At 31.8% G+C, this 16879-nt stretch overlaps 1 protein-coding gene across 1 annotated transcript; it reads right to left on the bottom strand.

Moving 5' to 3' along the window:
• Positions 1–12005: 12005 nt before the first annotated feature.
• Positions 12006–13935, bottom strand: LOC112506997 (hydroxycinnamoyltransferase 1-like). The gene is made up of 2 exons (XM_025111373.1): positions 13432–13935; positions 12006–13103 (listed from the first exon to the last, which is right to left on the bottom strand). The coding sequence occupies exons 1-2, from the start codon at positions 13852–13854 to the stop codon at positions 12132–12134; spliced, it is 1395 nt and encodes a 464-aa protein (XP_024967141.1). The 5' UTR covers positions 13855–13935; the 3' UTR covers positions 12006–12131.
• Positions 13936–16879: the final 2944 nt, after the last annotated feature.

Genomic DNA, 16879 nt, shown 5'->3' with positions numbered 1-16879 from the left:
CATGAATGGCAGGATGCTAAATCGATTCGCCCTTGCCTCTACTCAGTGACCCCGCGATCGCCCTCTGAATGATAAGAATAAGGTAAGGCTTGAAGATAAGTTTTGTACTCTATTAATTTCTCAGTCACTCTAGTCGGGTGAAGAACATCATATCAAAAACAATTAGCAACAAATTTATGAAACAAAACCTAAAACCAAACTCTAAATCAAACCTAGAGACAATTTATGACCAAGTCCACCTTCATCATCCAACAACAAAGATGAGATCCAAATAGAAACCTTAAGTAAACCATGTTTTCAATGCTTTGGATGATAAACTTCGTTTCTGTCGATGATGGCTAACACTAAGTAAACCATGTTTTCAACGTTTTCGAGTAGCGCCCTAAGATCACGGTTCCGATGTCTAACTCTCTTCAAGTTTCCACCACAATACCTAAGGTCCCGGAGCCTGAACCATACAGATTCATCTCCGCAACACCCTGACCTTAATGACTACTTACACACCATAGAGATACACTTACAAGCCAATGGTCCTGAGGTCCGACTCCACACGAGTGCATCCCCAAAATACCCTTGACGACTTAGTGTCAACTCTACTTGGCCAAAGCCTCAAAATAATGGTCTTAGAGTCTGAATCAACATGAGATCACCTCTGCAATACCCACGGTGCTCCAACCCACACGGGCTCCTCTCTACAATACCGGCTACAATCCTGGAGTCCAACCCATATTTGTTCCTCTTCGCAATACCAACACAACTAAGCTCAACCACTCTAGGTCTATCGCTCGTATGGGCGCCAAACTTAATCACTTCAAGTCTATTGCTCATATCGACGCCAAGCTATAAAACAGGGATAATGAATGCATTTTCAAACCAACAAACTGATTTCAATATCTATGGATCCATTATATTACAGTCAAAATTACACGACACTAAATGAATGATTAACGCACCCAAAATTTGTAATATATCAAGTAAATATGTCATAATTGCATATAATTAATTCCAAAGACTCAACATAGAACAAAATATACTGGACAATTGTCCTCCAAGACTCATTTGAGTCAAAACTGAGCCAAAATCTCAACAATAAAATTGACTATTCAACAAAGTCATCATAAACATAAAACACATTTAACCAAGTGAAAACATACCATTTATCTCTAAAATACTTTAAAACACAATAATGTGTATTTTTCAAATGGTTTACAAAACTGAATATACTAAAAATGTGTTAATCATCAAATAGATTCCAAAAAGGGCAATAAATCATCAAATCTCCATACATTTTGGTTTATTTATCAAAATGTCTAGAAGTCCCAAATATTGGCATTTAATAAGATTTATATACCAAGAGTACCAAAGATGCAAATTTTATCAAACAACCAACACATTTTATGAATATCAAGTAAACATCTTTAAGACACCGAAATACAGTTTTTTGGCATGTATAAGTTTTTCACAAAGCAACTTGAACTCACCTTGCTAGATTTAGGCTAAATCTGAGTTTTATTGCAACCTTCAGCTTCCTTTGGTAAAGGCTTTAGATCCACAATCATCTATTACTAGAACCTTTATCCAGGTCACAAACAAACCTAAAATACACCAAGCGTACCCCAAAATCAGATCCATTATCAAAACTCTAATTATTGTAAAACTCCCAAAAATCATACCTCTTTAAGGATGGGGAGATCCCAACAACAAGATCTTGAAACTTTTTAGGCTAGACCTTCCAAAAGCTCTCTGAGACTTCCAAATTTTGGCCTTAAAGCTACCAAGGTTGACCGTGATAATGAGGAGAGGAGAAAGGGGGAGAAAATCAGAAAAATAATGCAAATGAGGGTTGGAACTCGGTTCAAGAGAGGTTGAATATCGGGCGGGTTATGGCGCGTCTTAGGCTGCCTGCCCAAGCAGCCCAACCTTCCCATGCCCCACACACATACACCCGGGCGGGTCTCATGCAGCTAAGGCCGCATCACGGCCGCGTTCTACATTGTTTCTCCCACATGAGCGTAGACCAAACAGAGGTTAACGTGCCTTTGGAGTGAGTTTATTTGCCGGTAAGGCACCTGGCTACTCCAAACGACCTCTAGTCCCACCGTTAACTCCACGAACTCTCCTAAACAAACCGGGGTTGTCCCAAACACTAACTAGGCGCTAAAAACAACCTTAGGGGCGGAATTTATGAGGTTCCCGAATATTTATAAAATATAAGATTTATAAAATTTTACAGGTGTTACATAAAAAACCTAGTTCACTCTAAACATAACAAAAACACTACCTATTCTTACATCAACAAAAAATTTGAGGTGTTTTTCCAGTGATTTTCTATGACTAGGGATTTCTTCATCACCTTAAATCATTTTGGTGTCGATTTTACATTTATTTCATCATGAAATAGCTAAAATAATTTTTTTATAAAGTCTTATGAGCATCAAATAACCATTGTTAACATCTTCGGTTCTGATAAAAATACATCTCGATTAAAATATATCAGATGAAAGCAATTACAAGTTAAGAAGGTGAATTTTATTCATACCCTTTATATAGGTGGGATAAAAATAAGGTGTATGTGAGTGAGGTGTGTATGAATAGTAACCCCCATTAAAAATAGTCGCATATTCAGTATATCACTACCAAAAAACCCACTTTTTCCGGTGGCCAAATCCGCCGGAAATCCGCCGGAAAAAGGTATTTCCGGCGGATTTCCGGCGGATTTGGCCGCCGGAAAAAGGGGCGCCGGTGATTGGTTTTCCGGCGGTATTTCCGGCGGATTTTCCCCGTTTCCGGCGGATTACGGCCGCCGGAAATTATTCGCCCGTTTTAAAAAAAATCTTGATTACCGCCGGATCAATCCGCCGGAAATTGTTGAAAGTCAATAAAATGTTGACTTTTTTAGCGTCCGCCGGAACGCCGCCGGAAATCCGCCGGAAAATTACCGGCGGATCAATCCGCCGGAAATCGGCGCCGGAAATGCTGACTTTTCTAGTAGTGTATATGTATGTAGAGGCACATTCTTTTATTAACCACTATATGGTACAAATCACTAACCGGAGTATTTTTGTCCTTTTCATATATTATAATACATTCCTTAATTATTTCAGTTAATTTAATTATCACAATCCTTAATTATCTTATTCAGATATCATTTTGAAACAAAACCATAATAAATTTTTAAACAAGAATCATTTCTTCATCTATTAATTTTAAACAAAACTCATTATTTTGTTTATGAAACTTTTGGTTTAATATATGGACTTCGGTAAAAAATTTGAAACAACCAAAGTTCATACATCAACCAACATTATGATTTTAAATAAAAATCATTGTAGAATTTTTGAAACAACTGAAGTGCATACACAAACAGAAAAAAATTGAATTCCAAAAATAACCGCATTTAAGAGATAAATGAAATTAAAACCAAATTTAAGAGATAAAAAAAGAAATTTATTTTAAAAATAACTGAATTTATTTTGCAAAAATAAGTCACAATTTTTGTTCCGATAATACCTTTCATTTAATTTAATTTAATTCATTTTTTTTTTCATCAATTTATAACCTTCAATTTAACCATAATCGTCGATAAAAAAATAAAGTTTATAAAGTTAGTACGAATCAATTGGTTAGCAAATGATTAATGCCTAAATGGATTCTATATATATATATATATATGTGTGTGTGTGTAGGGGCTCATTAAAGGGAGAACCGATTAGTTCGTGGTAACCGTAAAATCCAATGTGAACCATTTGTTTGAGATATTTAAGGATATTTCTTAAATAAGCTAAAAATGTAATATAATAATTTTATTTTTGACAACTAATCAAAATATTTAATTAATTTTTTTAGAAGGAAATATGCAATTAAAATTAGTTACCTAATATATATCGTATTTTAAAGACGTTTATGAATCAAAGTATATCATAGTAATAACGCTCACAATGTTTCACGTGTATCACAATGTATTTTTTTTTATTTTATGAAATGTATCATAGTGTGGATTTTCGTTATTTTCATTGTTTTACAAAGGGTATTACATTGTGCATCTTGTATGTATATATGGGTATCACAGTGAATCGTTTGTAGGTATCACAGTGTATATCTTGTGTTCACATAAGGTTCATCGAAATAAGGTTTGTCGAATAAGATTCGCCGGAGAGAGGAAAGATGAGAGAGGATATTTATAAAATCATTAAAATGTCCTTAATTAACATTTTAAGCTAAAATTACTAAAATTATTAATTTCTTTTAACATTTAATTTATGGTTAGATTTTACGATTACCACAAACAAAACAGTTCTAATTTAATTAAACTCTTTATATATATATATATATATATATATATATATAGGGTTTATTTCAAATACAACCTATCACATTTGTACAACCAATGCAACCCAATAAATTGAAATATTTATAGAAATGATTAGAGTTCATTTATTATGATTTAAATATTTATGGAAGATGAATACGGTTCATTAATTATGATTAATACTTTATATTAGGAAATAATCAAAACCTCTATAAAATCACATATTAATCAAATGAAATGGACGGTTAAGATTGGGTTGTATTGGTTGCACAAATGAGAAGGGTTGTATAATAACCAACCTCTCTCTCTCTCTATATATATATATATATATATATATATGTGTATATGTGTATAAACAAAGTAAATTAGGGTGTGAACGGGATATTGTCAAGGCAAGAATTAAGTTTAGAAGAGGCATGATAAGTCCCTATATTTGGTGACTTTGTGATTTAAATGTTTGACTAATTTACTTACTTTAAAGTATATATACAAATATTACCAACATCTTATACCTAAAAATGTGCTAACAAATTAATTAAATCGATAGTGAGGTACAAGTTGCTTGACAGTTATTGAATGGTTTAGTATAGGATGATTAAATGGTCAGAATGATTAACATGCTCTTATGATATAGTGCAAAATAAAATATGGTTGTTTGATAATTGTTTCAGAATGAAATTAGGGCGCTGAATGGTTAAGAAAAGACCCAATATACAAAATCATACAGAGGGTTTTGGAAACCATTAAGAGACATATTTTTTCTTGCCAAATAAGATTTATCTCTTAACTATTCAGAGGTTGATTCTTAATGAAACTATTCAGAGATAAACAAACAGCCCCTTAGGACAGTATAACAAAATTGGCCTTGTGGGATGTCTAGATTGTCTAAATATCCTAATAGGATACTTTATAGAACTTAGGTTTATAAGACCAAATTATAAAACGTCTTATCTAAAAGCATGACAATTGGTTTATACGAGAATTTTGAGAATTGTTTTATAAACCCATCTTTTATGAGGACATTTGTGTTTTATAGGACACTTTTCAAATAATGTCGTATAAAATAGTCAATAAGACATTTTATTTTAAAAGCGTTCTAAAAAAACTTATTAAAACATCTAGAAGCATTATCCGAACCTATTGTAACACTTTTAGATTTGATGTTTTTTGTTTGGTCCTATAAACATAAATACTATAAATTATTTATTTAGGACGCTTTTTAATTTTAGACGTCTTATAAAATCAATTTTATTATAGTGGTAAAAAAATTGAACTACGTCTCAATTTAAAATATTACTTTGACTAATCATTTAAATGCTCACAATTGTAAAGTCATCTACCCCTTTAGCTTTTTGACTCATGGGACTTGTGATTTTTACACACCGAACATTCTGGTGGTTGAAATAAGCTAAAAGTGAGCTTTAGAAAGAAAAAAGAAAGTCAAAATATTGATACAAGTCAAAGTTCAAAATTCAAAATTATGGCTTCTTTTTATAGAGGTTGAAAGAAAGATAATTCTTCAACCAACCATAATGGTGGCTGATTGGTTTGAATTTGACTTCAAAGGTTAAAAGTACCAGAAGGTCACAGGTTCAAATCCAAGGAGAAATAAAAATCCCCTTGTGCCACGGAGGTTCAAATGCGGTGACTCCGGGCTATCAACAAAGCAGATGGTCGTCCTGGGATTAGTCGGCTCGCATAACGGGTTGGATATCTAGGTTAATAAAAAAAAATTATTCTTCGAGTGTTATCAAAATACATCTAAATGTTGAGTTTGGTCGAGACTAGACTTTGGTTGAAAAAAAGGTTTGATTGAACTTTTTTAGGTTGGGGGTTTTCAGACGATCCTACGTCCGAGCATCCCCTAGTATTTCAGACCCTTGGGATTTGAGGGTTAGCTTGGATCGGGCTTCAAGAAAAAGCCTGGGTCTAGATCGGGAAACCCTAAAAGAAACAAGCTTGTATATATCATTCGTCGCCTTTCTATGGAGGTTAATTATAATGGCAGAGTGCGATGATGGCTCGAAAAGTTGCAGGATGGATGTTGTAGTGGATGGGCGACAAAGGCTAGATAATGATGGCTCCAAATTTTCTTCCATGAAGACTTACTTAGGGAATGTGCTCTCTATCCCATATGGTCAAGCGAATTCAGACCAACATAAAGAGATGCCACTTAGCCAGGCGGCTAAGATGCTCCACGATTTTGTTGGTGGGGCGACCACAGAGGAGCATTTTAGAGGGCTCGTTGGTTGGGTTGAGTTGCACCGACCCAAGCCAACGGTTGCAAAGATTTACACTACGATGGAAGAAGAAGATGGGGAAGCGAGAGTTGTGTCATATCTGTTGGTATTTTTTTTTGAAAAAAATCCGATTCTACCAGAATAATTGTGATAATAAAACTGTGATATCTGCATGATACACATTCAGGGTATTGATTTCTAAATTTTGCATTATGGTAGTCGAATTGTGATAAATGTGTCATAAATAATCAAGTTCATGTCCACTTGAGTTTGCGTTGTGATATATGTGTGATACACATACAGGATATTGATTTTTCGAATTTGTATTATGGTAATCGAAAACAGTGATAGACGTGTAATACCCAAACAGGGTAATGATTTCATGTGATATTCGTATTGTGGTAATCATGTGATATACAAGGGCGAACCACTGTCCCTTACTGATTCGAAGTCCGTATGTGTTGTATGTGTGATATTTAACACATACATGCCTTTGTTTCTCGTCTTCCTCAACGCCTCCAATTAAGACGACCCCCTTGTTATACCCTAAATTTATTGCTCCTTGTGATATTATATGTTCCCAGTTTTCTTATAATACTACTCACTATCGACGATCGGTGATTACATGATTATGACTTCCTCGATGAACAATCTTATCGTGTTATTTGATTTTGCATTCTTGTTTCCAATTTTCCCTCTGCATGTCTTTAATATTTTTAAATTTTTTAATATTTATTTTTATGTTAAAAATCCCTCAAATCTTCTTAAAATGTTATTTAAAACACAATATTTGGCTTACAAATGTTTTCGTAAATCATAGGTGTTCTCGTTTGAACCGTTCCATACATACATATATATATATATATAGAGAGAGAGAGAGAGAGAGAGAGAGAGAGGGAGGGAGGGAAAAAACCATGCGAGAAGTTAAACCTTTTGCAAAAATGCAAGAATTTCAATATCATATATGATTACACTTCTTTGGATGGGTTCAATCTTATATTATTAAGCATATGTGTTGTCAATATAACATGTATTTAATCATATACGATTAAGTTTGTGTATTATGCATGTAATCATATATGATATCGCATCTTTTCGTCTTCTTGTAAAATATTTAAGTTCTCGTTTGGACATGCTTCATATATATAATATATATGGAAATGTTCAAATGAGAACACTATTGTTTTATGAAAATGCGAGAACATTTAATGGCTTCCATATTGTTTAACCTATATTTATAATTAAAAGAAAAAGAAGTAAATAATTAAAGATAATAATGTGATTTCATATTTATTTGTATTATCCCTAAAATCACGTACTGATGATATATTCATCGATCATAATGTATCATAATATTATCACATTATTATTACAGCAAAATCACATAATGAACCGAGATTGTGGATGTGATCATCACTAATATTTGATTATCACAACATTATAACATCATTGTCACAGCAAAATCGTAAAAAAAAAAAATCATATCAATAAATCACAACATAAGAAGTCTGATTATATTAAAGCATTATCAACATTATTATCACAGCAAAATCAGATAATTATCACAATGTTATTACATCATTACTGACAACGGACTCATCGACATAAAAAATATTTGATAATAATAACAACATTTAAGAAATAAAGACAAAATTAAGATAACATAATATTGTTGACATATACTAGTTTATTTATTTTTTATTTTAATTTTGTACAGTATTAAATAATTTGGAAGTCCAAAAATATTCTCATATTTTCATAAACTATGGACATTCTCATTTGAACCCTACCCCCACCCCCCTTCTCACACTCTCTCTCTCTCTCTCTCTCTCTCTCTCTATATATATATATATATATATATGGGATCACGTGAGATGAGCCTATTTTTGTGAGACCTGTGAGACCACTTTTTTACACTTAAAACTTAACAGCAAAACTCTGTGATGGTAAAAAAAACCGAACCTTCACAACAAAAGCACTATGAAAGTTTCCTTCATAGTGTTTTGCTGTGAAGTTTCAAGTGTAAAAACAGTGATCTCACAGGTCTTTTATATATATATATATATATAGAGAGAGAGAGAGAGAGAGAGAGAGAGATTTAATTTGTAAACCACATTCTTTGTACAAACTCATCAACCGATCATAATTTTTCATTTTGTTCATTTTTTTGTAATTATGAGAGATTGATTAATCATTTTTATTTTGGAGGATGTTGATCATGGATATTATCATCTTCATTATATTAATTTTAGATAAATACATGAAACAATTTCATTAAAATTTCATAAGTATTATATGAAACAACTTCGTCAAAAAAAAGTATCATATGAAACAATTTTCATAAGATTAAACAATTTAATAGAAAAAAAAATTATAAGATTAAACAATGAAATCGACGGATGAGCATGGTTTGCACCAGGGCCGGCCCTGGCCACGTGCAGCCCGTGCGGCCGCATAGGGCATCAAAGCCTAAAGAGGCATCAAGTTGTCATTTATTACTAGTTATGGGTTTAATAATTTGGGAATTGAACAACTGAACTTTAATTATAAAAACATTCCCAAAGCCTAGTAGTGATGAATACTGAATGCTCATCGTTGGAAAAAGTTGGAAAGTTGGAAAAGTTTTTGTTTGAGAGAGTTTTTTTCGCAGATGTAAGGAACGTTTTTTAATTGGAAGGGACGTGTTTGGAAAAAAAAAAAAAAAAAAAAACTTGCTTTCTATATAAAGTTCTTCCTATAAGTTTACCGAATAAGTCACTTTCTATATCATTAAGCCACTATGAAACAGTCATGCATAGTTGAACAAATAAGTTGTTAGTCATATTAAACTTATTAAGTTGCTAACAGATATACCATTAACCTTTAGTCGTTAGACTTGTAACTTTTGAGTTTTACTTTTTGCTTACTTGTGACAGTAATTTGAATATAACTTACTACTTTAGTTAAAAACTAACTATAGTTTTCCTTGTCTTTTAAGTCTCATATATTGAAATAAAGTTTATATTTTGCTAATTTCAATTTGGAAAAGGGAAAACTGGAAAAGAATGAAGCACGATCTTAATTCAAGATTTATCCTTTTATCATTTTATATTTTGTATTCGGGGTTTTGGTTTTTATGTTCCCCTCATTGTATTTTTTTTAGTATAATTAATAAAAATCAACATTGAGATGAGATACTTAGCTTGAATAGGTTCTAAACTTTTTAAAAATTGTATGTTTCGTTGTTTTATTGGCTTAAAAAAAATAAGCTTAGTGGCATTTTTTTATTATTTTCGCATAGGGCATTAAAAATCTTAGGACCGGCCCTGGTTTACACTGTTTATACAAATAAAGGTAGTTTGTATTTAATCGCTTCCCCCTCTCTGTATATATTCTTTACCAATATATATACCAATATCTATATTATCTTATAAAACAAATTTAACAAAAGTCAGAGTCTTAAAATACTAAATGACCAAGATACCTTTTATATCACTTTTTCACCCCCTTTTCTCCTCACATACACTCACCCTCTCACAACCAATTTTTTTAAAATTATAATTTTAAATTTACACTTTATAMYCCTATAATYAGTTAATTAATTTACTTTACGTCATTTACTTTTAAATGTTTCATTTTAAACCTTTATCAAATTAATATACATAATCGTATATCAATTAAAACATGTTTAAAAAATATATTTTTATTTTAACAAGTTACATCATTATAATCGTCTCGTTAAACCTTCGAAATGAGTCTAATATTGAATAGTTTTTGACTTTATTATATATTATATATTGTGAAAAAAATATTTTTAATATTTACGATTTATACTTTTATAGTTATTTATTTATATATATATATATATATATATATATACTATATATTTTGGGGTTAGGCTGTCCAAATTGCACTGTATAATATGTTCTGAAATAATATGTTTTTGGGTTTTTTTAGTCTTTTCATGGCTTATGATATGTCAAATTTGTAGTTTTCCTTATTGGTTTTGAGTGTTTATCTTAAAACTCAAATTTCTTGGTTCTTTGCTCTTGGTGTAAATCGAACAYATTTRTKGAGTCGTTTAAATATGTTGGATTTTAAATATATTGGATTTTAAACTGTCATACAATTTTTTTCATCGATAGTCTGTAATTGAAACCATCACTCTTATTTATTCAGATTGTATTAATATATAATGACCAAGTGTAACATATATCATCGTTAAACATTATCTTATAAAACCAGTGAAACTTCAAAATCATTAAAATTTCATGGCTCTCGCCACATTGCACAGATACACAACTAATATATACCAAACCAAACCTACAATTATCACGAGATCAAAAAATACTACATATATATTACACTCAATATTTAAACCATGCACGACTAATTGCTTGTAATTGGTCAACATATATCACTAATCCACCAACCCACCCGCACTTCCCCAAATTTCTAGAAACTGAGGTTTTAATTAAGTGTTAAATCTAAACAAGTATGAGTCCAGTTAACAGTTTTGGTGCTGGTTGTTGACATCAACCCAAATTTATTTCATTTTATATCATTCCTCTAATTAATTATTTATTTAATTATTTATTTTAATGATCCCATTCTAATACCATTCCTCCCACCCTCCAATTTGTAAAACTGCAAAAACCATCGTCTAATTCAATGGATTAAAATGAAAACATTAATTATTTGTGAGACGGTAAAAGATTTCATATATAAATCATTTAAAAAAAACTGATATGATGTGATAAATTATTCATATAAAACTAATACTGATATATTTGATTTTTCTAAACGTATCATAATTAATATCATAACACATAAAGCTTTAGCAACTACTATACAATTGTGAGATCGATGTAGTTGAGACTCGAGGGTTGGATGCTCCGATGTTGTATTTAACCAACAAATTTGTTAATGATGGAAGCGAGGAATCCTAGTAGTTCTAGGTTTTATGGATGATCGATGCTTTTTCACTTCCATCCGCTCCGGAGAGTCGGATGATTGTCTGGACTGGTTCTTTTGAGGGATGCCTATAAATTGCGCCAGAGGCAAGCAGGAATGCTGCTACCTACGAGACCCATCCAGAGGAACGGTTAAAACCAACAATAATAATAGAGTAGTATTATTTGTGCGAGTTTAATCATTGAAATAAACATCATTTACGACATCATCAATTAGGTATAAAATTAGGAACTTTTGACCAAATGCATTATCCATTTTAATCAAGATTGAAAAACAATTACAACCATCAAATTTGACTTTAACCATCAAAATGATCATTTTGCTAGTAGAAATTCAAAAAGATGTATTTTCTAGAGCTAAAAATATCTAATAGTCAGATTTTTGTTGACGGTTCCAGATGATTGACGTTATACCAATCGTTCGAGTCTCACGTCAACTATACTTGAGCATATTTTCAAAGGGTTTCAATTCTTTTACGAGTTTCTTGATAAGTCATCTCATGGTGTTGTACGTATTTTCACACTTATATGCTTAATATACATTCCATTAACATTACACATAGTCTTAATCCAGAAAGCCAAGCGATTTGGGTGGCACACATATATTACAGTGATAGTAATGAATGATGATTAGAAGCCAATGTATGATGGAGATAATGGCTTAAACACCTTCCTTCCTTTGGTCTCCACCAAATCCAAATGCTTTTCAAGGAGATGCATATAAACTATCCAATCTCCATTCTTCTTCACACTTGGCATTGGCATCACATATCCCGTTTGCCCACCCCATGGAAAATGATACGAACCGAAATCCGGCCTACCCCAACCAAAATCAACGCTTTCCACCGGAAACCGCTGCCCAGATGATACCACAACAGCTTCGCCGTCGGTTTCTTCCGTTTTCGTGTAAATCTTTGCAACCGCTGGCTCGGGCCGGTGCAGCTCGACCCAATCTATGAGTCCCCTGAAATGCTCCTCAGTCATTGCAGGACTCACAAACTTATAGACCATTTCAGCCACTTGGCTCAGTGCCATTTCCTTAAGCTCTCCCGAATTCGCTTCACCATAAGGGATGGAAAGTACGTTTCCAAAGTAGTTTTGCATCGAAAAACACTTGGTATTTGTCAAAGAAAGTTTGTCAAAATTCACCTGTTCTAGTCTTTCTCTCCCATCAACTACAACTCCCATCTTGCAGGTCTCGAAGCCATCATCACACTCTGCTATTATCTTCCATAAAAAGGCGATAAACGATAGAAGCTTACTTCGTTTTGGGTTTCCATTAAAACTTGAATTCGATTGAAGTTGATCGATGTCTTTGGCTTGGATGTAGTATATGCGGCTTACGAGGGGATTGGTCGGGAGATAAGATCTTGGTGGTGGGAGAGATGATACAGGGACGAATAGGGAATCGTAGACAGTGTCCATGAGAGGTGGGCGTCTGGGGTTAACCATGGAACGTCTGAAAGATGGAAGACATGATATCGGTCTGGATCGAGAAATTTCGGTCCATGCAGTCAAGAACATGTTTATTGAGTAGGCATCGCCGATTCGATGATCAAAGGTGCATCCAATTACCAACCCTCCACAGTTGAGCTCAGTCACCTACATATTACGACATCGGTTGCCAATTAAAAATAAAAGAAATAGAGATATAATTAATCAGATTGCATGCATGGCATCTCTTAATTTATTCATCACATCACATCCATGTTATCTAAATTCTCAAATTTCCTACTAACTTCTCCTACAAAGTTGATTAGTTATGTATAAAGAAATATTATTTTTTAATTGTCATCTATAGGTGTTGTTAACAGATCATGTGTCCGTTTGGTTTGAGTTTGGACTCTAAAGATCAAAAGTGCATGCGGGTTCTGGTTCGAATCCAAGGAGGAATAAATGTTTAAATTAAGCTTATATTTTTCACAAATACCTGAACAGTAAGAACACCTCGTTTTTTAAGTGGAACAAGTTTCCTCTCTACAGAATCATCTGGGTGGTAGAGATCAATGTTCTTAAGCTCAACATCAGCCTGGGCATGAATGAAATCCACACCACGGTTATTACAGAGAAGCTCCGGTTCACCATGGCTGTTCTGGACAACTTCTCCGGCGAACGGATAAAACGGTGCCAGGGCTTGTGCCAGTGATTTCTTGATGAGGTTCACTGGAGTGGTAATACTATCTTCATGAGGAATTGGGGATTTCTTGTAGCAGAAGAAAACTCCAACGTCCAATGGCGGAAGGAGTAGGTCTAGGTTTGACATGGATAACCAGTGGTCTTGTACTGGCAATGCGGCTGCGATGGTGTCTCTCTGCTTAACACTCAATGAGTAGCTTCTTCCACATGAACCCATTGTGTATGGGTACACCAAGGGTCCGTCTTCACTCTTGAGGAAGAAGGAAGCGACGACTTAGAAGTGTGTTCAAAAACGATGTGTGTGTGTGTTTCTGGGAGAGGGAAGGGGATGGTTTATATAAGAAAATGCTTGAGCTAGCTAGGGTCGGGGTTGGTTGAAGTTGTGTTTGACAATCTTACATTTTACTTCATTTCACCCACTATCTTTATATAATATATATATATATATATATATATATATATATATATATATTAAAGGTTAGGTTCCATTGAGAACCAGCCTTAAAAATGAGAAGTTTAAAAAAATATTTTCACCTTGGATGTACATTAGTACGTATGAGATGCATCGGTTATCCATGAAACTTTAATAACCTTGAAAACTTATATATCACATGTTATTTTATATGATTTTTTTTTCCATCAAAAATTAGGATTAAAGTATTGATTAACATATATTTGTTTTACAATGTGCTTGTTCCATATGTATTCAGTTTACAATGTGAATATTTTTATGTGTTTGTGAAACAAAAAATACACATAAAAAGTTTCACATTTTGAACCGACTACATATGAAACAAACACTTTGTGAGACAAATATGTGTTAATTAATACATTAAATATTATATTTAGACGGAAAAAATTATATGAAACAAAACCTTAAGGTATAAGTTCTTATTGACCTTACAAATTTTGAAGTTCTCAAATGATTAAATCTCTCTCTCTCTCTCTCTCTCTCTCTCTCTCTATATATATATATATATATATATTCTTTGATAACACTGATTGCTATTTCAATGATATTTCACGATCAAAACATTTCCTGGAAAAGCCTCACGTATGTACATTCGAGTGATTAAACATTTCATAATTAATAAGTTGGATTTATATGAAAGATCTCCCTCAAAGCCGTACATATGACTTTCATTGAATACGGCTTTATATATATATATATATATATATATATATATATATAGTATCCATTGATTCTTAAAATCTATGGGTAAGATCAATTGTGGCATATTGTAAGTAATTAAAAATTAATGATATCAAAACATAGGTGAGCAGAGAGATGTCCAATATATTTTTTGCATCGGTTATAAATCGATAATTGCTCCTTCCTTTTATAGTTCATAGAATCATCCATGTTGAATTATGAACGATTATAAATACAGATGAACGTATATGTAACTTATTAACTAATCTTGGCTTATGACTTTCATATATGGACATACGGGAACATTTATAAATACTTTTTTGCACCTATAAAAATTTATGAACACTAAAGTAAATATTGACTTTCATATGTAAACACATTAATATCCGATCAAAGTGTTTCACTTGTAAACGCATGTTGACCAAATGTTAGGTGTATATATATATATATATATATATTATCTTATTAAAACATTGTAACAGAGGTGAACAATTATATGCACCATATAAATGTTGATGAACACTTAATTTATTAGCTTTCACTTGTAAACACAATAATTTCTAATCATATGATATTCAATCATCTTGTATTATGCTCCACCGTCTTCACACATGTTTGTATATCTTGATTATGAATATTTATCTACCGAACACTCCTCCATCACTGTCCACTGGTACCGTTTAATCAATCAAACTCAGTTGTTTGATGTGAAGAATGATATCGATTACATATATGTTGAATATAGTTAGAACATCCAAGTTTCTTATTATATTAAAACAACAAATCACCAATAATATGGAGAAAAAAAAATAAACATATTAGTTTAGCTATAACCATTGGATTGATGTTTTTGTAACCGTCCATTAATGAATATGAAGTTAAGAGAAAAAAGAATATTATCGTTGTAACCTCACATATTAATTGCATGGTGATAAAAGAACTTAATTTAACAAAGAATTGTGATTGGTCTATTTGATTTGTAGAGTTAATATTTTTTTCATGGTTAACAGATGATTTTATAGCGTTCTCTCTCTCTCACTCTCTCTCTCTCTATATATATATATAAAGAAAAATAGGGGGTTAAAATAAGAAAAAGGAAAATATTGAGAACAATAAATGATTCATATATGTAAATTATCTGTAAACTTGTAAAGTTTCGATTTGAAGATACATATATAAGTACATTAGTTTATCTACTTTTTAGAAATTATTTATATATAAAACTACATATACGAATTCATAACTTTTTTACCAATGATTTATATACTAACATATAATATATGTATATATATATATATATATATATATATTATAATAAGAATCATATTTACATCATCTTTTGACGATTGATGAATTAGGTCAACTGCACAGGTTAAGAGAACCCAACAAATTTAAGTAGTAATGTGCATAACCAAACCACCAATTATTGTTTCTTGGTTTTCTTTTATATTGGTTTTCGTTATTTTTATTAAAAGTTATAATCTAATGTCTTAAATGATCATATATAAAATAAACCTTCTAAAACATATATATAGAGAGAATGATCATATATATAAAATAAACCTTCTAAAACATATATATATATATAGAGAGGAACGATCAAATAAAAATCACCCTCATTTGTACAAACCACCCTCATACGTCGATTTTATTGTTTAATCTTATGAAATTTTTTCACGAAATTGTTTAATCTTGTGAAATTGTTTCATATAATACTTTTTTTGATGAATTTGTTTCATATATGGTTATGAAATTGTTTTATATAATATTTAATGAAACTGTTTCATGTATTTCTCTAAAATTAAAATAATTAAGATGATAATATCCATGATTAACACCCTTCATAATAAAAATGATTAATCAACCTCTCATAATTATAAAAAAATGAACAAAATGAAAAATTATGATTGGTTGAATGTGGTTTTCACGGTTTGTATAAATTGAGTGATTTTTATTTGAATGTTCATCTCTCTCTCTCTCTCTCTCTCTCTCTCTATATATATATATATATATATATATATATTAGGTTCGATCTCGTGTATTACACGAGATAATTTGAAAAATTAAATCATGTCATTGAACTTATCTT

Source organism: Cynara cardunculus, assembly GCF_001531365.2.
Source record: "Cynara cardunculus var. scolymus isolate 2C chromosome LG 2, CcrdV1, whole genome shotgun sequence".
Classification (NCBI taxonomy): domain Eukaryota; kingdom Viridiplantae; phylum Streptophyta; class Magnoliopsida; order Asterales; family Asteraceae; genus Cynara; species Cynara cardunculus.
This window is presented reverse-complemented; position numbering and strand designations above follow the sequence as displayed.